Source organism: Hoplias malabaricus, chromosome X2 (genome assembly GCF_029633855.1).
Source record: "Hoplias malabaricus isolate fHopMal1 chromosome X2, fHopMal1.hap1, whole genome shotgun sequence".
In the NCBI taxonomy this organism is placed as follows: Eukaryota; Metazoa; Chordata; class Actinopteri; order Characiformes; family Erythrinidae; genus Hoplias; species Hoplias malabaricus.
The window spans coordinates 12,953,178-12,979,360 of NC_089819.1; the positions used below are offsets into that span (position 1 = coordinate 12,953,178).

The 26,183-nt window shown below is 38.0% G+C and overlaps 1 protein-coding gene across 1 annotated transcript in view; it reads right to left on the bottom strand.

The window, feature by feature from the left end:
• LOC136676320 (nitric oxide synthase 1-like) overlaps positions 1–26,183 on the bottom strand; it is a 67,312-nt gene that overhangs the window by 31,130 nt on the left and 9,999 nt on the right. Inside the window, exons 3-10 of the mRNA XM_066653217.1 lie at positions 23,663–23,789; positions 14,036–14,173; positions 11,944–12,086; positions 10,648–10,810; positions 10,002–10,093; positions 7,438–7,579; positions 5,921–6,060; positions 2,839–3,013 (exon numbers count right to left, since the gene is read on the bottom strand). Of these exons, the coding sequence (XP_066509314.1) occupies positions 2,839–3,013; positions 5,921–6,060; positions 7,438–7,579; positions 10,002–10,093; positions 10,648–10,810; positions 11,944–12,086; positions 14,036–14,173; positions 23,663–23,789 (1,120 nt within the window). The remainder of the gene's footprint in view (positions 1–2,838; positions 3,014–5,920; positions 6,061–7,437; positions 7,580–10,001; positions 10,094–10,647; positions 10,811–11,943; positions 12,087–14,035; positions 14,174–23,662; positions 23,790–26,183) is intronic.

The window sequence follows — 26,183 nt, forward strand, 5'->3', positions numbered from 1 at the left end:
ATATACTTACAGATATAAACAATGATAGTTTTTTGCCTGCCGACGGGCACTTGCGTGTTAGGAGAGAATCTGATATCTACCTGGTTCCTGATATTGTTGTTATGTTATATTTTTTGTTGTTCACAGGGCCATTACAAAAAATTTCCACAGTAAAATGTATTCATATTCAGAATATTAATAGTCTGTTATATTGTATCTTCAATGAGCCTTTCAGATTTTTGAGGCACTTTGAAAATAAAGAGATAATATTGGTGGAAGGAAGCTAAACGTGTAGTTTTTCCACGGTATGGAAGTTGTGTTCGTATTTCACCATCTAGCGCCGACAGAATGCAACTAGTGCAGCATTTAAGGTGAAAGAGAAAATCCGAATGAATCGATCGCTCATCCTTGGTGTCCCGGATGTGTACCCTGAAAATCTTCACTCATATTTTGGTATCTGAATGTGGTCTGTGTAATTTGAGCTGCATAATTTCAGTGCAAAAAAATCAGTACTACAAATTCAAAGGTGGAAATATTTCAAAGTCTGATGAGACAGAATTGCATCCATAGAAGGAGATTTTGGGGGAAAACAACCAGTGAATAGTCAAGTTCCATACAGTGGAAAAGTGGCATCAGACAGATAAATATTTCTTTCATAATACATGTTTTACTATTCATAATAGCAGCATATTTCAGTTTTGAGTTTGAAAATATATTTATTTATTTACAAAGTTTATATAAGATAAATGGCTAGGTTGTGTCCTGTTCTCCCCTATAAATTATATTATCACTAATAAACAAGAAGACACAGTGTGGTGATGCAGAGCACTGCCCCTTTAAAGTCTTTTTAGTCAAAATCTATTGTACTGCAAATGACAGCCCCTTATGGAGCTTTTAAACTTACTAGATGTTAGTGAATGAGTGGCTTTGTCAGCGGGTTACAAGCAATTTCAAAAATGTATTGTACATCCAACAACAAATTTGTGTAAAAAATAATATTATTCATTATAATAAAGTGATGTTTTAGAAGACATTAAATTGTATATTTCCCAATCAGGCACATTAGTCATTCTATTATAAATCTCAATTCCTTTATAACATGATTTGTTTCTTGTGGCCTGCAAATTCTTGCCGTTGTGACAGTGTTGGAACACAGCTGTAGATAAAGGTATTGTTCATGACTATACAGGCAGGGTGGATAAGCATTACTCCATCACCTTTACATAAACTTCCTCCTCCACATGGAAATGAGGTCCAGGCCTAAGTGGACTGATGCATCATCAGCACATTACTTCTTCAACCGTATACATCTCTGTACTCAATTTAACACTTAGACACAGCCATCAGCAGTGTTATCTGCCTTAACTGAAGTCTATTTCCACAGTTTAGAATAATGGCTCTTTGTTGATTGTGTGGCTGTGATTAAGTGTGTTGTATATAAATAAGGGACCCATATTGCAATAGTGTAATAATTCTGTAGTTACACATTAATAACAAATACATTAACAAATGTACTAGCATTTTTTTCTTTTACAGGTGTATTGCAGTAGTGCAGCTTATCTAAATGCTCCTGTATCATTGTCAGTTTTTACTCATGTAATTACAGATCTTGCATTGTAATTACTGCATAGGTACATGTAATAAGTTGCAATAACTAGTTTAAATACTTTGTACAATTATACATAAAATTATACATACAATTATAACCTTTAATGTTTGTTTTACTCTGTTTCTAAATTATTATACTGCATTTCATGTGCCTCCAATTTTTCTCTTTCTTATTACTTTTTAGGTTGCAAATGAATTGCCCTTTGGGGATTAATAAAATGAATGTCATATCTTAATCACACATTTATACAGAAACTGTAGCACTGCAATTCTGTAAAAGTGATTAATCCGTAATTACTTTGCTGCAACATGAAGTTTTAACCTGTAGGTACTTAATCATTACAGATACTTAATATATAACAGGGCCCACATAACTCTTCACAGAGGAATCTTTTTGGCAAGATAACACTGTGATTGTCTGGGTAGTGGATTTTGCATTTACTTCCCATAACAATGAGTAACACGATAGAGGGGGCAGTGGTAGTTGCCGCAAAACACTCAGCAGTTTCATATTCAGTTGGGGTTAATATCAGGTCAAGGCTTAATCAGCTAAACATGACTAATGCATAATAATGGGTGTTATTAGCATGAAGCTCTATTAATATGGTTAATGACAAATGGGTTATTCTAGCAGAAAGTCAACTATGTCATTATGCTTGCACTGTCCATTTATGATCATGTTGAGATTCATGTAAAGCAAAAATTCCAATTTACACCAATGCCTCTTATCATCCAAAGCACATCTGGAGAGAGAAGTTTAATGTCTATTGAAGCTAACAGTGAGTCATGTGCCTAAATCATCCCATTCTTCCTTGATGTTCTCTGTCACTGTGATTTAATAAAATATATATAAATAAATAACCAAGGATCAATACTAATTCCATGTTTGGCAATGCTAAACACTTTTATCTATTATAGAATGACATAGTGTTTGAAAGCACAGCAGTCAGTTTTATTTAATAATTAAACAGCTTAAGATTACAGTTAAGATTAATAATAAATTAATACAAATTGTGCATAAACACCCATAATATATCAGTTACATTAGTCTTACAGCTCCTTTCAAACCCTAAAAAATATAAATAATCAAACAAACACAAAAAAGCCTAAATACAAAAGTCTTGGGAGAAGGTGAAATTTAGACAAATATGTTCTTTGTGAACAAGATTTACTTAAAATGTTTAGTAATTAGTAAATGTTTGGTCATTATGAAGTGATTTCCAAAGCTCTAGTGGCTTTAAAGTGCATTACCTCTAGGATGTTGTAGCGAGAGCTGTCACAGAAGTCTCTGACACCAATTTCTGTTCCCATGTACCAGCCACTGAAGGGACATGCGGTAAATTCCAGACCCCCAATCTCCAGCAGCATGCTAGACACGGCGGGTAAACCATACCACTTCAGATTCAGGTCCTTAAACCACTCAAACCTAGGCAAGGAGACAAATAAGAAAAATAGTACAATTAACCAATTATAGAGTAATATTTTATAATATTTCAACATATTTTACTAGTGAAATACTTCACAATATAATTGTAAATGTATTAATGTTCTCTTATCCGTGAGGAGGTTGCTTTACCCCATTGTTAGGTGGAGGTTGGTGGTGAGGAGGGGGGCGCAATTTAAATCTTATAGGCCACACTTTGGAGAGTCCTGCTTCTAGAAAACTTCTAGAAAACCTTTTCTTTGATATGTGGAGGAGGATTAGAGATCAGAGAACTCTTATAAGTTGCATAGTTTAACGTGACTCAAAAGATGACATTCAAATCTTTGTTTTCTGTCACCACTGAAATTCTCAGGCTCTTCTAAATGTGATGTACAAATTAGCGTTAGCGTACAAATTAGTGGTATAGTAGAATGCTCCTTTGTTTACAACATGGAGCACTCCATATCGCAGGAATCAACCAGTTGTCTTAATTTGCCTGTCACTAAAAGCACTCGCAGCGCGCAGTGCCAAAACTGTCATTATCTCTCCACCAGCACCTGCAGGAATCTCAGGTGCTTCTACAAGTGGCCAATTGAGCCTCTGGCTGATGCTGAATGCTGCTGATGCTGAGAACTGGAGTACCATGTTGATGGCTTCTTCCTAGTAAAACTACACAGAATGCAAAGCCCCACCAAGTCAAATCATCGCCCCCTGCACCTGTCTGTAATTTCTTTCTCCAGCACTTAAACATGAAACGACACTGAAAACACAAGTGATTCCTTGATGATGATGGTGACTAAGTGGCTCAGAGTTTTTGCTGAATAAACGAATGCAGTTATAATGTCTTAAAATGGACTTGGTTTAGTTTCTTTGTCAAAATGTATTGCAAAATTTTAGGCAACAAAAAGCAATGTGGTTGTTTATTTATCTGTTTTGTGTAGAATAAAACACTAAAGACACTGAATAAAAAACAAAACATCTTACTAAAATAAATGGTTTTAAATATTTTTTTTCCTTTTAAACATTTCCTGACTTCTACTCGTGACAGTTTATGGTCAGTTTATTGATCATTTCAAGTTGTAAATAAAGGAGGTGTGTTTCTGTTGCTTATGGAATGTTTGATAAAATATCAGACCCTCAAAATGATTTTATTCACATCTTGATGGCCAAGATCTTTTGACCGTGTAATTCAGGCAAAGAAAAAAGATACTTCTGCCTGTTCGTCAGTGTGTGTAAGTCTTATTGCTAGTGTTTTTTTCTTTTTGATTGCTACTTTTTTTTAAAGGATACTCTAGTGAAACCTGTCTAAAGTGTTTGCAAAGCAATGTGAAATGTGGGCACATACTTTAAGTTACTATCACAGTGCATCCAACAGTAAAGACAGCAAGAAACAATGACAGGAAACAAAGCAGCAAATAAAACTCTCCAGGTCCACATGCTGATCCAATTTACTTTGGCCAATAAACACCCACTACTCAGGGGTCAGATTTTTGTAAGCTATAAAGCACAGAAAGAAAGCTTCTTAATAATACTTTCTAAAACATATTGGTAATACAAGTGAAATATTTGAGCAGATATGTGATGTTCTAGGCAAAACTGTTACAGTAGTAAAATGTTCATTCAGCCTGTTTGAACTCCGTCATTAAAATATTTGTGCTTGCTACAGAATGCCAGAGGCTTCCAAACCATTCTGTTGGTTGAGAAATGTTGCTTTGGTGAGTCAATATACCAAAAGCTTCAGTTATTCAGCACTCAGAACAGCCCCTGAGCTTCTCTGAGGCGTCATCAGTGCCCATTAAGGCTGCCAAACTGGCAGCAACACTGATCTAGGATCTGGGGAAAGGGCCAGTTTTCTTGTTTGCTTGGCCCATGTCCCTCAGCATGGATCTCTTGTTGCTATTGCTCTGCCAGCCACTGAGATTCTGATGGCTACATTTACAGTTTCATTTGTTTGTGTATAAGAGGGATAGAGGGAGATTATGTTTGGAATTACAGCAATACAGTGATACTCATGTGACTAATGTATACTGATCACATAGTGTTATTGAGAATATAAGCCTCCTAGGCCCACCACAGCACATACCCTTGCTTACACATTGTTTACAGTAATCTGACTCATAGCTCATTGAAACAAGCTGAGAAATACTGTCAAAAAGTGTCTAATACTGCACCAGTACTGCATGCAACAGTAGACAACTTTGATTTGTAATTTGTTGCTGGTTAAAAAATTTCATTTTATGTACTTTTTGGATCTTGTGTATTGGTATGACTATGAAAAAGACGACAGTGTAAATTGTCATGCAGTAAATATCAGGTCTTGTTTTTTTTAATTTACATCAAAAATTCAAGCTAAAAAAAACAGCTACAAGGTTTTGTTCTGATAGCAACAATCTGATGACAATTTGTTGTGCAAATCTTATAACATCAACCTAAAATTAATGTATTTGGCCTTAATAGTGTGAAGAAAGTGTTGGTCACTTTAAACACAATCAATCATATCATTATTTATATTATATATAGACCAGGGGTGCACAACTCCAGTCCTGGAGGGCTGGTATCCAGCAAAGTTTGGTGATTGCTCTGCTAAAACACACCCCTTAAACCTGGCAATAAACAGATGAGTTGACTCAGGTATGAGCAGAGTTGTGCACCCCTGATATAGACTAATAACTTCAGTACAAACGGACAGGAGCTAGCTGTCCATAGATAGTTGTTCATGTATTGACTGTGTGAACTGCGAAGTATGTTTTAGAATATAAACAAAGTTTATATGCTACAAAAGTTAATTCCATAATACGATAATGTAGTCCTTTTAATATGGTTCATGACCCTTTAAAACTCTACTAATAAAAGCTTATGATGTTTGGTGTACATCAACATGTTCCACAACAGTAAACAAATGTCATATACTTGGGGTGGGTGATGTCGACCTCCAGCACGAGGTCGTCCGGAATCTCAAACAGCTCCGGGTCGTTGCCGTTAGCCTGGAGTAGAAGCGGCAAAACATCGAAGCGTCCTTTAGGCGCTTTCCATCCCTGCTGTAAACAGATCTATGGGGGTGGGAGGGCAAAGGGGGGAGTGGCAACAACATATGTATGATGTAACAACTGCTGTAATTTCACAATATATTACAATGAATTTTAACAATACCATATTAACTCCTTAAAATATTACACTCTTAAAAATAAAACTGTTGTTAACATTTCTTTGAAAGATGTCATAGAAAAATCACTTTTTGTTCCATAAAGAACACTATTTGGTAATATGTTTAAATGGGTAAAGAACCATACGATGGAGTGATGGATTTTTAAACCTTTAAAAGTTTCTCCACACTCACAAAACTCTTAAACATGGAACCAAAATGGTTCTTCTGTGGCATCCTTCAAATAACCCTTTGTAGCCCATTATTTTAATGTATGTTAAAGTGTTATGTTAAACTGTAGAGTGTAGCTGCATTGTCTATAGAATTGTCTGCATTGTCTATAGTAAACTGGGGACCCTGACAGCTGTTGACTAGTCAGCCCAATACTGTAGGCTGAGTCCTGCCATCACATTACTGTAAAGTTTACAGGAGTTACTGCTAGAGAATCAGAGTTAGTAGAAAAGCCTCCTTAACACCTCTTTTTTTTTTTTGGGAATAAGCCCAGATTTTTGAGAGTGATAGCCCCCCCCCCCCCCCCCCCTAAAAAAGCTTTCATAAAACTTAAGCAGAGCCGGTGACAGATATTTAATCTACATTTCAGTAACATCCACAAATAACCCTGCATTTCTGAAAAGCAACCATTTCCTCCCACTGTAATGATCAATAATGACGCACCAGATAATCAGGCCAACAGCAAGGGGGCTTCAGGACACATGCTTTCTCACATCCTCGGACACTCGGCACATGAGTTTTACTGCTTTAATAATTCCTGTATTCACAGTGCTGTTTTGCATGAGAAGGGAATGTCTCAGAGTTAATCACTGGGGGAACAGAGAGACTTCTAGAGAGGAGAAAAACTAAAGCTACTCTGCAGCTTTTCAATATGTGAAAAAATAAAACTATTTGAATTCAACTTACACTGCGACCCTGAAATGGAGAAGTGGAAAAGAAGATGATGATGAATTCAATTTAAGAATTCAACTTTAAATGTGTAATTATATCAATGGTGGAACAAACACAGATACCAACACATCTTAAAGTTATATGTTAGTGTAAAATAAGGCTCATTTGAACAAAATTCTAGGCATAATATGTTAACTTGAAGTTCTCTGTATGTATGTGTGTATTTATATATATAAGGTCAGATTGCACATCGTACAATCATACAACACAATGCAATATAATAACAAATCATCAGCCTAGATAACCAGTTGTATTAGGACATTGTAGACACTGTAATTTCTTTTCTATTTTTTTTTTCAGTAGAAGAGAAGTGATGTCTCACCTCAGTCAGCTCCAGGGAAGCAGGGTCTCCCAGCACTGAGCCGTCTGGCTGCTTGTATCCTGCATAGCGGATCAACTGGCTGTTCCACACTCGGAAATCATGTTTTCCATCTGTCCTCTGGGGGAAAATGGTGATAGCCGACCTGCAGATTAAGATTATGAGATTAGAGAGCTAAAGATCAGGGTGTTAATGCAAAGACCCTTCTGACACATTGATGTATCCCACTGCTCTCATGGCAAAACATTAACCATGTGCTACAAGTGCCGCATTGCTACTTTATATGAGATGTAGTGTTGAAATGATTCAATTTTTGTTTTATAATAACTTGAAAATACAGCCTGGCTAAATTAGGATATTAGTTGTTGCATAATGCATAATAATAATTCATATTTGTACTTACTGTAATGCAATTACATTAAATATAGTACCTTTTATTAGTTTTAATTATTATTTTTAAAGATCCTTGAGATTGTCTGTTCCTAGGGCATGGTTGAAACCAACACTGTGGAACAGTTTACTATTAGATAATAAAGCAATAAGCCACGATAGGCCATGCATTACTGTGATTTTACCACGGGTAAGGTTGGTTTTGGCACCAAGTGAAGCGGAGTCTTGAGCGGCTTATTGCTTTTATAAAACGGCAGTCAACATAAAACACACAAATGTCCAATCAATAAGCATATTTATTAATTAACATACATTCACAATAAAATATTCTTCCACCACACAGTATAGTCCGTTAACGGCAAGCACTGTTGCTAAGCAACATGAGGGCGATACATAGCTACTCCATTGAACTAAGTATGCTCACGTATATTCAGGGTATTTTTAGTTGATTAGAAATACTTACATTTCTGTCCTCTTTCTGAAGGGACACGTAAGCCCAATTTATACTATACGCACCCTACACCGTAGCCTAATGCACACCTTTCCAAAACTGTAAGGCGAAGCTGCAGGGCGTACAGAGCTAGCCCTGTGCTGTGTTTTTAGCCTTTAGCTCAAGAAACTAATGCAAACTCTGGTAGCTAAGCAGTCCAACATGAAAAGTTAGACACTAAACGAAACACCCACTTAATGATTAGGACTGCTGTTTATATTAATCTGGAATTTAATTAATATTATTATTATATCTGGACAGTCTCTTCATACCATTTATCCACTGTTAACCTACCCAGTATATCAAAAGAATTTGTTTTTTATAAGCTGCTTTAAGACAGTGGCACATTAATATGGATTTCAAATGTAGTCATAGGTGTGCGTAAATTGTCAGATTTTAGGACCAGAAATGTTGTGAGGTCTTACAGTCAGCATTTGAATAAGCCTAATATTAGTATGGGTTTTATCACTGAGTTCTGTACTTGTGCTGGCCCAGTGTGTCATTTTAAACAAGCTTTTATGTTGAGTTCAGTTCAGTCTTTATTATTCTCTCACAGCAATGAGTCTTAAAATTCAAGACAGTAAAAAAAATATTTTGGCATTACATTACATATATCCATCTTCATTTAATTCCCTTGTCTCCATGTCATTTTATGTTATTTAGTTTTATAGCAGTACATTCAGCACTTTGATGATGGGATAAACTAGTGTCCATAAGTGCAATATAACTGTGACATAATTAGATCAGCAGGAATGTATAATTAGGAGCTGTATCTAATACTGTGCAGTGGTGTCTTAACAGGAAAGCCTGTCCACTCAGAGACAATCTTGAAAATGCATTGAGCAGTGATTTCCACTCTTTATAAGAACAAAATCCTATGACTTTGAATGGAGGAAGACCGATAACCCTCAACTAGCATTCCATTCTATTCCATTCTATTCTATTAAATTCTGCTGAATAAAAAAGCCCTGTCAGTGTTTTTACAGTAGGTGAGTAACTGGATGAACTCTGGGTTATCCAACTAAAAAAGCTTAGAGAGCAGTTCTTTATCTGTGTTCCTTGACTTACTATGAGTACAACAGCAGGTGGGAGACCACTGGCAGATTGGGACAAAGTAGCAAGATAATGCAGAAACTTCAGGTTTGAAAGCAGAATAAAAGATTTCTCTCTCTCTCTCTGTGTCTCTCTCTCTCACTCTCCTTTACACTTTTCCTCTCTCTGTATAGGCTATGTATTTTACAGTCTTTTATGAAAAGCATACTATGAATACCACTGGGGTTAAAAGCCACAGAGCCACAAATGAAAAAGGGTTTGGGAATTTTTCTTTATCTCTATTTCTGTATATGCAAGCTTTTCTACTTCTCTTGTTCTCCCCCTCTCTCTCTCACTTTTTCCCTCAGGCTGTGATCAGTGCGATAGAGTGATGTTGATTAACATGAACAGAGTGTTGTATGTTAAGAGTCAATGCCAGAGGTGAGGGAGTGAGGTCTATTGAATGGTATAGAGGACACAGGTAAAGTAGAGGAGGAGGAAAGAGAAGTAGAAAAGAGTGGTAAATGAACAGTAATGAGGCAGATGATGAGGGCTGGCAAGGATGCAGAGGTGGAGATGTAGGGGCTGGAAAGGGTAGGACAGGAAGGGAAGAAAAGAACCAGTAATGATTATATCAAATGTTTCAAGCTTTTACCTGAGGTTGCCTTTGTTAGTGGCGTATTTGATGTGATTGCAGATGTAATTAAACATTCCGTGTGCTGTGGTGCAGTCTCGAGCATCAAACACCTAGTCAGAACAAGATGCTTATTAGCTCCTTCCTCAGGTCACTGGGTCTGTGACAGGCATATACACACTTTAAAGATGGTTTATTTTAAGGGAGACATGAAAAAAAAGTATAGGCAAAAGACTACTTGTGTATTTTGCATTAATTCAACAGAATATTCTCTTATCAGTAGGTCTAGTTCTGAACAGTTCTTTTTACCATCTTGGTAAATATTACCATAATGTTGTTACATCTGAAGTAGCTACAAATGATCCTCCATTTTCCATAAACATTTACATGTATAGGCTACTGGTGAATTCTATGCTCGTCTAAGCTGACTGGTGCTGGTTTGCAGGACAGGCTCTGGGTAAGAGCGTCTGCCAAATGGAAATGAATGTAAAATAAAACATTGTCTAACTCCATCGAATTAAATAATTAAAACCTGAGCTATATATGACTTACTGTGGAGCTATTGTTCTTACCAACACCCACGCAGTCATCAGAGTCAGGAAATAAAAAGAGGAAACCACCTGTAAAGTGTGTACACCTGCTTTGTAGATAATAGTGCAGTGATTACCTGTAGTTTGGACCACTGGATCCTCCCCACACAGCGGGCAGCGTTCCTCCATGCATGTTTGGCTCCATATATCAGCTCTGTGTCTTTAAGCTGATATGTGCCAGAAGTCTCAATCTCTTTCTTCACCTCTTCCAGTCTGTCCACATGTGCCTTGGATCCACATCTGCTCTCAGATGGACAATACAGATATAGAAATAATAAAAAATCATTTTAGATATAACAGTACTCTATACATATACACGGATCATTTTCATGTTAAAACATCTTTTTGTGTTCAGATTCTTCTTACTAGCCTTTTTTTACCATTATCATATAAAATAATACTAAATAGTGCTGGTTTATAGATCAGAACAAATCCCTTGCTGATTTTGCAGGTAGCTTGTCCATGTTTATTCTACTGAAAGAACATGATACTAGGTTTGTTCTTAGCCCTTAGCCTGCCTAAGCCAGGACAACATAGCCTGTTTTAGAAATACTGAAGCAAATGTTTTAGCTCACTTCACTGTAAACCCTAATGTTCAAAGTAATTAACTGGATTGAGTGATTCTAACTTCAAATACACTGAAATGTTGCACTCAATTTAACAATTATCTTTAAAAACTTCTTCTTATTTGGTTTGTGAAACTGTAAAGTTTTGATTTAGAAAATTTCTGTTTGTGGTTTTAAGTCAAAGTAGCTTTTGAATTTATGAACTTCATTCATTCATTCATTATCTGTAACCGCTTATCCAATTCAGGGTCGTGGTGGGTCCAGAGCCTACCTGGAATCATTGGGCGCAAGGCGGGAATACACCCTGGAGGGGGCGCCAGTCCTTCACAGGGCAACACACACACATTCACTCACACCTACGGACACTTTTGAGTCGCCAATCCACCTGCAACGTGTGTTTTTGGACTGTGGGAGGAAACCGGAGCACCCGGAGAAAACCCACGCGGACACGGGGAGAACACAATTTATGAACTTAAAGATACTAATACTGATCGTCTTATTTTTATTTGAGTTGTACATGATATTCAGTCTACACTTCCAAAAAGCAATCTAATTATCAAGGCACAAAACATAAAGGAATAAATAAAATAAATGAAATATCTTTTTTAATCTAATTATTAATATTTTTTTCTGTCCATATGCTTGAAGTTGTCATGTGTATAAAATTAAGTAAGCCTTGTATGAAGAGTAAGACTTTTCCTTAACAAATTCTATTGTAAAAGCTTTAATTGTGTTTCCAACACTGAAACCTGAATATGTTAACATTATTATAGATATGTGGGTACATAAAATGAAGTGGAAGCCTGCCTTTTGATGGATGTGTAGTACTGGTTGATGAAGTCTGTAGCCAGTGGCAGTAGCTCTTCTTTGGTTTGAACGTCATCTGGTTTGCAAGTCTGGCTGGGTGTCATCACTGAGCCTATGCACACTCTCTCTGTGCAGATCGGCACCTACAGTGAATACACCAGTAACTTTTATACACTGCAGTTCACAGGTCCAGACAAAGTGGGCTGTAAGAACAAAGGAATTGAAGAGATATCCTAATACTTCCACCAGTGTCACCACTGTAAAGTGGAAGCATAAACCCACTCTGTGGAGCATAAACTTGTTTACACAGGGATAAAAGAAATGTAATTCTTCATCAAGTCGGAGTTGCACTTTCCCAACAAAATTAATTTAGAAATAGTAAATTTTTGTACATATTTGAAATTATTTGCTGGTAAAAATGACTTTAAACATAATCATCTGTTTGTTGAGCTGATTCTAATACTGTGACAATATTAAAAGTGTCTTCATCAGAGCTGAACTAAGAAGGAGTGGGGGGAAGAGAGACATGCAACTCGGTCATTGCCTTGAGCGAGCTCATATGGTCAGTGTAATAAGATTAGAGTTGAAGCGCACTGTCACTTTGGGTAGCCACTAATGCGGTCACTAGACAAGAGGCGAAGCGGTCGAGCTGGATGAGAGATTTTAACTACAGGCTGGACGGCACTGCTAAAAAGGGGACTGGATGAAAGGGTCATTCAAACTGGTGAAGCGTTCAAAGCCTCAGCCCACTGACCCGGGACTCCCACACAACCGGATGGTCAAGATTTTCCCTAGAAAACAAGACATGGACACAGGATGAGTCAAAACCCAGAGTGAAAAAAAAAAGATAAACTGAGACCCTGGACTTGTCTAATTCTGGAGCAGTAACTAACTTACTCCACTTTCTGCCTGATTAACAGACAAAATGGATGGCGCTTAGCATCAGCGAGTTAAAAATAAAACAAAAACACTTCTGTTCACTTCTGCACATCCGCTAGCCACTAGGCACCATCAATCCCGCCCCACAGCTGCCTCCTTCTTTCAAAAAGCTAGGGATGCAACCCAAAAAAAATCCTCTGTGTGTGATATATTATAAAGCATACGATCTGTAATTAGTGGTGATTAGCATGCAACGCCAGGCACTCATCATCAAATCGTGTCCAACCTCGTGTCAATTTGAGGAAACGGGGGATGATGTTTGTTAGAGTGTTTCTAGCCTCGCCGCATAACTTCAGGAAAACTACATCTAAATTTAAACTGCAGTTTGACACATGGACAGGAAAGAGACAGCTACATTTTAACCAAGAGTCAGTGGTGCATGGTAGACTGGATAAAATGACATCTCGGCAAAAATCATCTTAAACTCCATATTCAGTCCATATTTCTCATCCTCTTGTCATGTGATATTGGTAAGCATTTTAAATAACTGTTTATAGCTTATTTCTAGATAAAATAACTTTGTCGACCTACAGTCCTACATGAACTAACCTTAATTTACCAGAATTACATGCGTGGAGGAATTTCTAATAACAAACATTTAAAAAGGCTTAGGTGTAACTCTACATCTTCATTCAGCACACGAATCTATGAATATGTGATAAGTTCCTGCATTTAATTCCACCCAACCCTCCGGCATGCAGCTTGAAAGCCCCACCCCACAAGTCGACAGGAGTGGTTCCTTAGGAAGGAATGGTTCCTTGAAACCCTGGCAGTCTGAATCCACCATTTGGGGACTGTCTTTGAAACACTGCAGTTTTAAAACAGAAATACGCATCCATGAATATGACTGCTAATTTCTCTTCTCATGGTACGTCTTCCAGGAAATAAAAATTTGCCATATGGGCATAAGATTAAACCTTGACTTTCCTAGAGGTAGGCTTAAAACAAGTATTAACATCAAAAAGTATTTTAACAAAGGCAATAATCATGTAATATTCTTACAGTTGTATAATGGAATGGCTGATTCCCTGTTTGTTTTTTGTCTTTGCAACATTCAGTTCATGAAGGAAAGATTTGGGGTGACGAATTTTTATGGTTTGAATTATGTTTCAGTGTTATTAGTGAGAATGTGAATAATCCACTGAAGTCTTACCTTGCTGGAGTTTTGATGCAGAGTATCGTTGCATATCACTCCAGTCTCCCAGTTCTTTACCTTCATGAATCTGGGGCATTTGGTGGGACTTCCATTTTGTAAAGTCTTTGTTGGTGACACCCTGCCCTGTGATGGTGGCTGTGGAGAGAAAAACAAAAGTTTGCAACCATTGTTTACAAGACAGGCAAATTAAACATTCACAATGATACAATTTTATGAAATATAAAACGTAAATGCTTAAGAGTACATTTAAAGCATTTTGCCTAGTGTTTGTGGTCATTTTGTCTGTTTATTTTACTCTGTGATTAGAACCAGAATTTGGCTCCAGTGTTTTGAAAACTTCTACTAAGGACAACAGACATGGCTAAGTACAGTATTTTCTTGTATGACTTATTTGTAATCCGACAATCTTCAGTCATTATTCTGCCTCCTGTCACAACGGTAAAGGAAGGAAATGACATTCTCACAGGCCAAGGCAATCAAGACTATTAAGTAGTCACATAATTGAGCTCTGATTTTAGTTTCTCTAGGCGAGTGTGTAATGCCTATATTGACTAGCATTCAGACATGGACTCTAAATTGCTTTGGACTGAGGAGCTATGAAGAACTGGACTTGTTCGTTTTTTCAGAATTCAAAAGGAAATCAATCTGATGGCCATTAGACATCTTAAATGGTCCAGAAAGCAGTTGTGGCCTGGGCCCACAGTTACAGGCACCTTGGTGAGGGTGTAATTGAAGCGTTTTCCAAGGACATGAATAAAACTTCAATCACAGTCCATTGGAATCTCTTATCCTCCCATAGAATTGTAGAGGCTACTTCCAAAAAGCTCGAACAGGCTAGTGGTCTCAAAGGAACCACACACTGATTTTAAATAAAATAATAAATAGAGGTAAACAGAACTATGAAGTGCTAAGACTGTAAAAAAAAAAAAAGACTAAACAGTAAACACCTATAGTACAGACTGGTAAGATGCTCAAACTTTAGTGAATGAATAAAATATATGAACATTTTCCACGAACTTACAATGCAATCATTGGGAATGTTTTAGAGTACATATTGGAACCTCGCTGTGAGGATATGATGGCATGCAGCCTCAAGAATAAATTAGTTTGTTTAAAAATAACACACTACTTTGTTAGCTGTTAGTTTTAGAAGCTCAATGATGTTCCCAGCTTATGAGGATTTGTGATCTTCATAGCAACACTATAATATATATCTTTCATGCAAGGTCCCAATGGACACAGATATAAGGAATATATATATATATATATATATATATATATATATATATATATAAGGTGCAATCCTATAAGACAGAGGTCCTGAATATGGTCTCCTAAGAACTAAAGAAACATCACTGTGACGTTTTGGAGGTCCTGATGCCGAAGTCACCTATGCTCTCTGAACGTCAATTACAAATACACCTAGGCATTGTAAATCTGAACTAGCTAGTTGTATATCCATGTGATTTGTACTGAAGTGTTTCTCTAGCATCTCTATGAATCCCTGGTACCCACACTGGAGTAGGTTCTAGGTGGGTCTTCCTGGCTTTCACCTGATGTGTGCACAGCACTTTACTGGGCACTCCATCACATGAACTGAAAGACATTCTCCCGTGTGCACAGTAGAGGTTTCTGTGGTCAGAACCACAGAAAATATTCAGTTCACAAGAAGCTGGATTACACCACAATACACCTTTCTGACAGTGGCATATTGCTCTGTCTAGCCAGTAGCTTCAGCTCCCTCATATTTTATTCATTATGTTTGGGCCAGATAAGTGTCATCCCTGGTGCAGCTGGTCTATTGACATCAACAACCTTAGTCTACCCAAGTCTCTGGGACATGCAAGCAGCACACTGTACAATTCACCATGTTCCCATGATCCGGCATTCCCTGAAAGACACAATGCTTATTTTCTGAGGAGGAAAAGGGGTTGAAGCAGGGATAGGTTTCAAGTTGACTACCCACTAGCTTCTGCAACACTGATCTCTGACTTGATTCAAGAATCCTCCCTACTTTACAGTGATGCTCGGTATTTTTTCTGACATCAGATTATTTACAAAGTTAGACCATTTTTTGTATCATATGGTTGGTGGTCTTGAGGCTAGTGGCTTGGCAGATTTGAGCATTTTGCTGGATTTCTCAACTTCTTTGCTGATGTTGCAAGACATCAAATAATTTGTGTTTTGAAATACTTGGGTTTGTCTAATCTGTAAACAAATTTGGAGCCAATATTCAAAAAAGAGACACTAAAATCTGGACTTAGCATATCATTTCAATGGAGCGGACAGAGATGAGTAGCTCCTTAACACCTAGCCAGCTAATTTAATGAACATTAGCTATGTTAATTAAGGAGTGAACCCTGTTAAACTAACCTTAGCATGTTTTTTTAGCATGTCATTTAACCCACAATGAGCTATAGGAAAATCATTGTTGCAGAAAGTGCAGTGAGCAACTTTCTCATTATAATTCACACGGTTAACCAGGGACACTCTTGGAGTGAAATGTCTGATATGTTTTCTTTGCCATGGCGCTGTACGACACTAAGCTGATGGGCAGTGAATAGGGCTAGAGTTAGACTGTGGTGACCTGCCTACAGAGAAACTGCATAGGTCTGAAAAGCACAAGAACGACCAATCAATATGCTTTGTCACTCTCTCTGTATGCGTGTGTGAGAGAGACATTTTTGTCGCTCTCTCTCTTTTTTGCTCTTGCACATTTCCAATGTCATGTTCTCTGGAAAAAACACATGATTTGCAGAAGATTTTGTATAATTTGCAGGTGTCATGAAGCCCCTATAACATATGGAGTAGGGAAGGAGCTGTTTGAGACTCATCCAATATTTTGTGGTGTATCTCAGGCTGAAAGGCCCCATGCAAATTGAATCCTGATCTCTATGTGAAACAAATAAATGTAAAACCCAACTAAAAAAAACAATGAAACAACAGAATCTATGTAAAAGGACACGCTCCACTTGAAAGCTTAATAACTAGCTTTCAACCAAAACAATAATAATGCCGTCCTTTTGTGAAGCATGTTGCAATAGGTGCCACAGAGCCTATTAACAGTGCCAAGAGTGATACAATCACTTTTAAAGCAGTTAACACTGTTTTACAGAGACTCACAAATAAAACGCAATTCTGACACACATTTGTAAACACCAGCTTGCCCAGTGTTTCTTCTGAAATCAGGGTTTTGGCTGTGGGAACTGCATTTACTCCTCTAAGAAAGCTTTGCTCTACTATAACATTGCTGTGAGGATTTTACTGAATTCAGCTACTCAAGAAATTTATAGTGGCGCTGGTGTTGGAGGATTAGGTTTGACACCATTCCAGCTCATCCCAAGTATACTAATAGCGCTAATTTCCACTGCATGGAACCTACACCACTGTACTCGACTCGGCTTGGCTCCTTTGCTTTCCCACTGGCCACATATGGTACCTGGTCCCTGGAACAAGGTAAGTTTTCAGTTCCAGCTCATTCAGGGTTCCAACCGTGCCGAGTAGGTAATAAATGGGGACATGTAAACCCTGCAGAGCACTGATTTGCCAGAGCCATGTCAATAACCACCAAATGTAGAGCTCATTCAAATCCAGCTCAAACTTGCCATTTGTAAAATCTCTAAAGTTACAGCATTTGTCACATTCATTTTTATCGGACTCACAGTGGCAGCTTGTAACTTTACTTCAAAGTGTGGCCAACTTTACCGTTGGCTGGCGAAAATTTCCAGTGAAAGCCAAACATACAACAAAAAAACGATCTGTGAGAACTCGATCGCTGAGCCAGTCCAAAAAAGAAAAAACCAACATGTGAATGCACAGTGAGTAAATAGCACCTAACTTTACTGCCGTCGTTGGTGTGGTTTTCAAAGCCAGCGCGTCATGTTAGAGATGTTGTACAATGGCACTGGCTATATTTTGCAGGGAGCCCTGCCAGTGGAAAAGCGACAAGCTTTAAGCATGCCGAGCTGTGTCGAGTCGAGTCGTGTCGTGTAGAGCTGGAACCATGCCGTGGAAAAGCAACATAAATGGACCATCAGCTTTACACCCCGCAATCTGACAGGTGGCATTGTGCATATTGATCTAAGTCTCATTTACTAGTTATCTAGAGTGTCCCATTATTTAGCAACAGGTCTGGGTATTATAAATTATTATAGAAGACTTGTGGTTATTAGAGTACATAAAGGCTATTTGGAGGCAATTGTAAATCCATCTTAATGTAGTTATTGAAACAAATAGAGAAAGAAAAACAAATTGTGGTCAGACGAGTTCTGTGATGCTGTGCACGTTAATCTGGGATCGCAGGAGATGTGCCAGCAGCATAATTATGTTCCTGCATGCGGTGCTTCAAAGGCAGGTGCATCAGCAGCACTGGTTTAGTGGCAACTCGGTCAGAGTGCTTCCCACCACCCTGGCATGAGCGTACCTTATTAGCCATTAAATTATGCAGAATTGGAGCTTTCAGCTCAGAATACTCTCTAAATATAAGGAATATCCTGCCCCAGCAGACAGCATCATTATATTCAGGTAAGAGTCTCCTAACGCAGGTCTATCATACTAATTCCTCTGTATTCGTTTTTTTTTTTATTTTATTTTATTTTCCCGTCTCAGTAATTAGAATGAAATATGTATTTTGTGTCTAACCATAAAAAAATCTTCCAGGAGAAAGATCAGGTACACTAGGGTCTCCTCAGATTTGATAATATAATTTCAGTAATAAATAAATAAAAAAAGTATTGATTTACAGCCTGGTTTACGTTACATGGAGCAGGTAAAGATTTCCTCAGAGACAAGGATAACATGGACTGTGAGGGTCAAACTGACTGGACGTGGCATTCCCTTTACTGTCTGTCAATCAGAATCCCCACTCTCTTTGAGACAAACATGGCACAACACTTCAACTCAAGCATCAAATATCTCTGTGATAAGCATTTTAATACCGTATGACACATAGAGCATTCTGTCATTCTCTCACCACCCCAGAGAAGATATATATGATTGTTAGTAAGTGTTTGCGTACCCTCCACACAATTTGAAGCTGGTGTAATTCATTTTGTAGAAAGCAGTGTAGAAGTGTAAGCCAGCTTTTGAAAAATGTAACCAAAAAAGTTCCAACCCCCACATTCAACCCTCCTTCCAAAAGCCACTCCCCTAAGCGCTTGATGAATGAATGAATGCATGCTTACCATATAGGCGCACTTTGTAGTTCTATAATTACAGACTAGTCCATCTGTTGCCCTGCATAATGATACTTGTACTGGTAGCCCCCAGTACTGGTAGGGGGGGGGGGGGGGATCAGAGCAACATGGAATACATTCTGTAACTACAAAGTGCACCTATATGATCATAACATTATGGCTGATTGGTGTTTGTGATGGCACCTGGATCATGTATGTTTTAACTGATTTTAAAAATTACCAGCACAGGACACTTTTTAATAATTTTATTTTAATTAATATTAGATGACATAGTTATAACGAACATATCGTCACTGTCCATACAAAACCATATATCTCCATTTTTGAACACAGCAGCTGTCGTTCACGTTGTGTAAAAAATTTATATTCAATTTTGAATATTTCATACAGAATATTTCATTTAGTTTGAAAATTTAATTTCAATAGAATTGCTCCAAAATTAATTGGAATAAAATCTAATTACATTGACTTCCTTTTGTAGTTAAGAAGGTTCTTTCCTTCTCTTGTAAAGTTACCACTTTGGAGAAGCATGTTTTTGTTTGGACAGCAAAGATATTTATAATGATAATGATGAGTTAAATCCAGCAGAGCCACAAATTACCAACTGAGGGGCATTTCTCTCTCTCTCTCTCTCTCTCTCTCTCTCTCTCTCTCTATGATCCAATTCACTGACCTATACACTGCTCAGCTGTCAAGCTCTCAAAAGGGTTAATCACCCAGAGGCCCTGCAATATTCCAGAAAGAGAGAGAGTGAGAGAGCTAGAGAGAGAATTGCTACATCCCTCTCTCTCCCCCTATGGGACCACACAGCTGCACTCATTCATTTATTCCCTGTCTTGGACCGGCTCCCTCCATCCGGTTCCTTTCAGGGGACTAACACGTCACTGGTGGCTGAGTGGCAGTGCCATGTGCTGGGCTTGAGGGTGAGGCCTTATCACATACCAGCTGAGCTTCAGGTGAGAAGCTTTCACACACATTTCCAAGCCCTTTAACACACCCAGACACACACACACACACACTGGAAAACTGGATAAGTGCCTGCTCAGAAGGTGGTCATATGTATTCAGATCTGTATGGTCATAAGAAACCGCTTAGAGGAAAACTGCACTATGGCTGTAAGGACTAATTAGTAGTATTTTGATGTTATAAATATTAAGTACAGCATGGAACAAATGTCAGAAGCCATGATACATTTCATTCAATCATTTATGGATGTTACACGAGAGTACTGAATTTGTTTAAATTATTAGGGTTTGGAGGCAACAGGGTACATCCTGGAACATCCAGTGATGTTGAGGTCTGGGCTTTGAGAGGACCAAAGCCATTGCTCTTTGATTAATCGGTATCAACATTTATTGAGACCCACACTCTTCTAACATGGATAATTTTCACAGAAAGTTTTATTATAGAAAGACACATTAGGAGCTATGTTTAAGTCGCAGGATAGGGTGGTAGCTCTTAGTAAAATATTGTCCGTGTAAAAATGAATAATGCTCCAGACAGAAGTAAAGACAGAACCCAACGTGTGTATGTAGTTGATAAAGGGGGTAACAAGTTCATTCATTTTATGTAACCGCTTCATTCTGTTCAAGTTTGTGCTAGGTCCAGAACCTACCCAGAATCATAAGGTAAGAACACACCCTAGAAAGGGTGCCAGTCCATCACAGATCATCACACAGTCACCCAGCCACTCACACACTCATAAACACTTTCACGCAGTCCACCCACCTGCTGTAGACTGTGGGTGGAAACCCACACAAACACAGTGACAATAGACCAAACTCCTCACAGACCTCATAGTAACCTGAGGCACAACTCACAACCACAGGTCTCTGGATGTCTGTGGCAGTGACATTACCTAGGAACACCATGCTACACAAAAACTGTCATTGGACAAGAATCCTAATGCTGTGATAGGCTTCATTTGTAAAATTGTTAAAAACTAAAATTTACCCTTTTTAAGTCACCTACCAAATGCCGTAAATTTAAACAAAGAGCAACACAAAAACAATAGGTATGTGCTAAATATGGCAACAAACTAAAAGTGTACAATGGGACTGAGCGCTGAAGAGTATGTGTTTTCCTGCCGTTACCACAGGAGAGAAATAAACAAACTCACAGGGGAGCTTTATTCATTTACAGATGCTTGCACTTTACAGCGTAACACCATGTTACTTTCAGCCAGCACTGCTGAATGAGCCAGAGCAGGACCACAGTTATAAATATGTCAATGCCTCATTGTTAGTAGAGGTTTGTTCCTGGAATCGCAATCTAGTTTTAGCATCTGAGTCATTTATTATGATCAGATAGACATATTTTTTAAAAGGTTTAGCAAGAGCAAAGTGCCTTTTAAATGCCCATTGAATTAAATGCTTTTTGTTGTAAAAACAACAAAAAAGCAAAAATAAATACGTTTGATCTTTTTAAACCCAACCTTAATCTCAGCTCACACTCAGAACGTGGTTTTATTTACCTGCAGAATGTGTGCTAGGGGAAGATGTTTTTGTCAATTAAGTTATTAATATGATCTTTTTCTACCCTCATTATTCGTTCGATCAGCTCCCACTAAATTATGGGTGCATTCTGTAGTTCTAAATACTGTAGTAATTAATTTCTAAGTGGAGCTGAAAAAAATAAACAGTGAGTGTAGAAACAAGTCATTTTAAAGTTTTCACTGATCTGTATTCTTTATACTGTCAGTCTGCTTCAAGACCCTGTCTAGACAACTACTGAGTATTTAAACAAATAAACACCAGCCGGTGACCTGACCTGCCCTGACCTGCCCTGTACTGTATTAGCCACCAGCACCAAGTCACTTAACTCAAGATTAAAGGAGAGCAACACAAATACAAAACACTGAGCAGTGTAGAAAATGAGCACAGGATTTATCAAAAATAAAAAGGAGGAAAATAAAAATCAATCCCACAAATCTTGAAGCGCGTACAGCTCTATGACAACAGGCTGAAGCAGTGGTGAGCAACAGCCAATGAAAGCGCCAGAAAACGCTCAGAGAGTTTGCCTTGAGCAATCAAGACATAAACATGAGAGAGGGATATTGTTTAACAATCTGTGAATACTGATTAAGCACCTCAGCAGCGTCTAGCCTCAGAGTAAATAAAGACTGCTTTTTAGATTTACGATTCAGGAACTTAATTTCATAGATTATAGAACTCCTGGACAACAATTTCTTTTACAGACGCTATAAGGAACAAAGGAAATGGGAAATGTGTGATTCAAAAACACTAGTGTGTAGAAAATATACAAATATATATATATAAAATATCACATAATGTAAGAATACAGTACCAAATATAATCTTTCCCTATCATTTACGATCATATACCATATATATTATATTTCATATCATATCAAATCAAATCATAAAGAATATAGAAGAGCTGGTTATATGACTATGGCAAAGGACAGGTTTAAAAAATATAACAGAATTTTGTTCCCTTCTTTTTTTTTTCAGTGTAAGCAAGTTTCTCACACTCCCCTTTGACAGGTAATAGACACATTTATTCCGCTTGGGTATAAGATGGTAGTGTGTGTTGGTGTGGTCTTTTTTACTTTGTATTAGAACTTCCGGTGAGACAGCAGATCCCTTGATAAAGATTACAACCACACTGATAAAAAAACGCACAAACATGCACATTTTTTTCTGGACTCTGAATTCAGTGAGTGTTGAAGTTGAGTCCTGCGGTGTTCAGATGGAGATAAAACAGACGGAGGGAGGAGACAGTGTGGAAAATCGAACGAGTTGCCGCTGTTTTTAACGCTGGTGGTACAGCTAAATTAACCTGTTTACCAGCTTCAAATCTGAATTTTCATTTCCACCTTAACACATCGCTTCTTTCACACAGTGAGACCTGGAAGCAAAGAAAGTCATTAATTTGACCGCTGTGACTGAGTAAAGTTAGTCGGCGCTTCTAGTACTAAATACATCAGTTTTTCCCCTTCCACATTAAATGTGATTTTAGGAGGCAGATGTTTGCTTGTTATTCTTAATTTTCATATTCAAACTAATATTTCCACCTTAAAAAGGTCTATTTACAAGGATAAAACTGATGTTATTCGCCAACCTCTAATCTGAAGGTCTTATTTCTCATTTTCATTGTTGTCTGGATTTTGCACCCTTAAAGTAAAGTACCACACATATGTCTGTACTTTACCAAGCTACAGGAAATTCTAACACAAAGATGGAGGAAACAAACTGTTGAAAGTGGGGTTTGGCAAAATAAGGTGAATAGGGCATGTCACAAACAAGACATTTGACTTTGTAAAGTCATGTAGTGTCCATATGGCATGATATGGCAATAAAGGTCAAAGCCTGGCCTGCATTCTTTTACCTGAACAGTAACCTTTGATTTAGCTGCAAAAGACAATTATGCACATACTGTATGTGGTGAAAACATATTTTATTTTTTACCTTGTCACTCTCTGAGTACGGGTTGTTGAGCACCGTAGGCATGTTGTCCTTCCTCCAGAGGTCGTCGAACACTCTGTCGTTATCAGCGGCCAGCTGGGTATTCCCTCCTATTCCCACACCAAGGTCCCTGAAAGTCACAGACACAGATCACCACTCAACATCTGCCTACAGAAGCACCCTCCACTAATGCATAAATATATTCACACATACACAAAGCACACACTGAAAAACTGAAAGGTCCAAACAATGGTAACCAAATAATATTCATTTGAACACAGAGCCTGTATAATCTCTTCAGTAAATGATGAAATGAAATTGTACAGTCTGGAGCAGCTGCCCAGGGTCACTATTCTCAGTGTCAGCTAGAGCCCCACCCCTGCCCCAAACACATACACAATCACACCAGATATGGGAAGTAAAGCAGTGGATCTGTATTGTCTGGAGTAAAGGATTGCCATCCAGTATAATCCAGAGCTAATCAACAGACTTCAGAACCTGACCTCACTAATGAAATCAGACTTCACAGCAGTGTACCAACACCAAGAATAAAGGCAGTTAAAGGGGCTAAACACTCCTATTAATACCCTGGATTTCAGAAAATGTATATAAAACAAAGTATATCATTCAATATCTGTAACGGTTTATCCAGTTCACGGTGGAATCATTGAATCATCAGTTCCTACCTTGAATCATTGAGCACAAGGCGGGAATACACCCTGGAGGGGGCACCAGTCCTTCACAGGGCAACACACACTTACACATTCACTCACTCACACCTACGGACACTTTTGAGTTGCCAATCCACCTACCAATATGTGTTTTAGGACTGTGGGCAGAAACAGGAGCACCCGGAGGAAACCCACGCGGACACTGGGAGAACACACCAACTCCTCACAGACAGTCACCCGGAGCGGGAATCAAACCCACAACCTCCAGGTCCCTGGAGCCGTGTGGCTGCAACACCATGCCGTCCCAAAGGATTTCAGAAATGTATTAACTAGATCTACATTCATGTTGGACACAAGGGCTTCTCTTACTTTTTGTAATGAAGTAATACTACAGCAGTTCACAGTGCTTTTTAATGCCTAAACTTATGAGTGAAAAAAATCACCTAAACGGGAACGCCAAGGTAAACACAAAAGGAGCTAAACACAAAAGTCTTACTTCTTTTTCCAAAAGCATTGGTAATCCAAACAAAGCAACTGCGGCTGAAAAAAAACTATGCTTGCTCAGGTTTTTCATAAATGTTTATTGAGTCTAAAACTAATGTGTGTTCAGTAAAAATAATAAGTGCTTCTCCTAATGTCAGTTTGAATGAAGGCAAGATAAAGTAAATCACTGTGTACACAAACACTTTCACTGTAAATACATCACACTTTCTTTCCCAGCATCACACTGCATGATGGGAATCGTAGTGGCACATACAGCGAGAAAGTGATAGGAGTGAGTAAATGTGTGTGTGTGTGTGTGTGTGTAATGTGGGAGTGGTTTGTGATGGTGATGAATGGGTTGGTGACATTTCTTTTCATCCAGATTGAACACTGTCAGCATTTCTGTGGGAAGCCAATTTACACATGAATTAGAAACTTAAGCATAGCTGCAAACCTAATATTTTAACCCTTAGATATCAGAGATATCATCAGCCATTACAAAAACAAGAGCTTCTTGTCACTAGACCTTACACAAATCACCTGATCACAATAAACTGCCAGTCATTTATATAATGGGAGTGTTTCCATCTGTTCGGTTGAGGCAAATGTACATGAATAAAATAGAGCTCTCAATACTAACACGTGGGAATTAAATGCATTGTTTCATATTGGACTGAGGCAGTTAACATGATTTTAACTTTTTTTCCCGTCCATTCAGTTCTACTAATACATCTGTTAGAGCCAACTTCATTTGAATTTAAATCAAGCTCCATAGCCAACTTCTCTTCATGCCAAGTTATTGGTAGCTCATTAGAAAAAAGCAAAACAACTGCAACTATTTGAGAATTTGAATAACAACCGCAAGCTCAGTTCACATCAAAATAATTAGTATGAAATGGTTGAATTCCTAAGTAGCTCTATGCAACTTAACGAGCCAGTGTCGGAGTCCCTGAAGAAGCTCTCCTCATGCCTTGTTCATACTGGAGGATAAGGACACATCCACTTGCACTTTTTACTTGCCGCATTGGTCTCTACATGTTGGCGTTCCTCTGTTGTTATGTAAATACACACACAACGGAACATTCAATCAGAAGAACAATTAGCTGAAGCTAGGTTTTACAGAGACTGTTAAGAAGTCAGAGAGCTGATTAGCCAATCTGGGCCCTTCTACAATTATACACAATGTGCCTAACAGACAATAGCATTTCAAATTTCAATTATTTATTTGCTATATTTCATCAGCTAATATTTCATTATCATATAAGGCATAATTCTCACTCCTACTTTTTATGGAAACAAAGAAAACTTCTGTGGGAATATTCTCTTACCATCCATAACAAAGTTTTGCATGTTTTATATATTTAATTGCT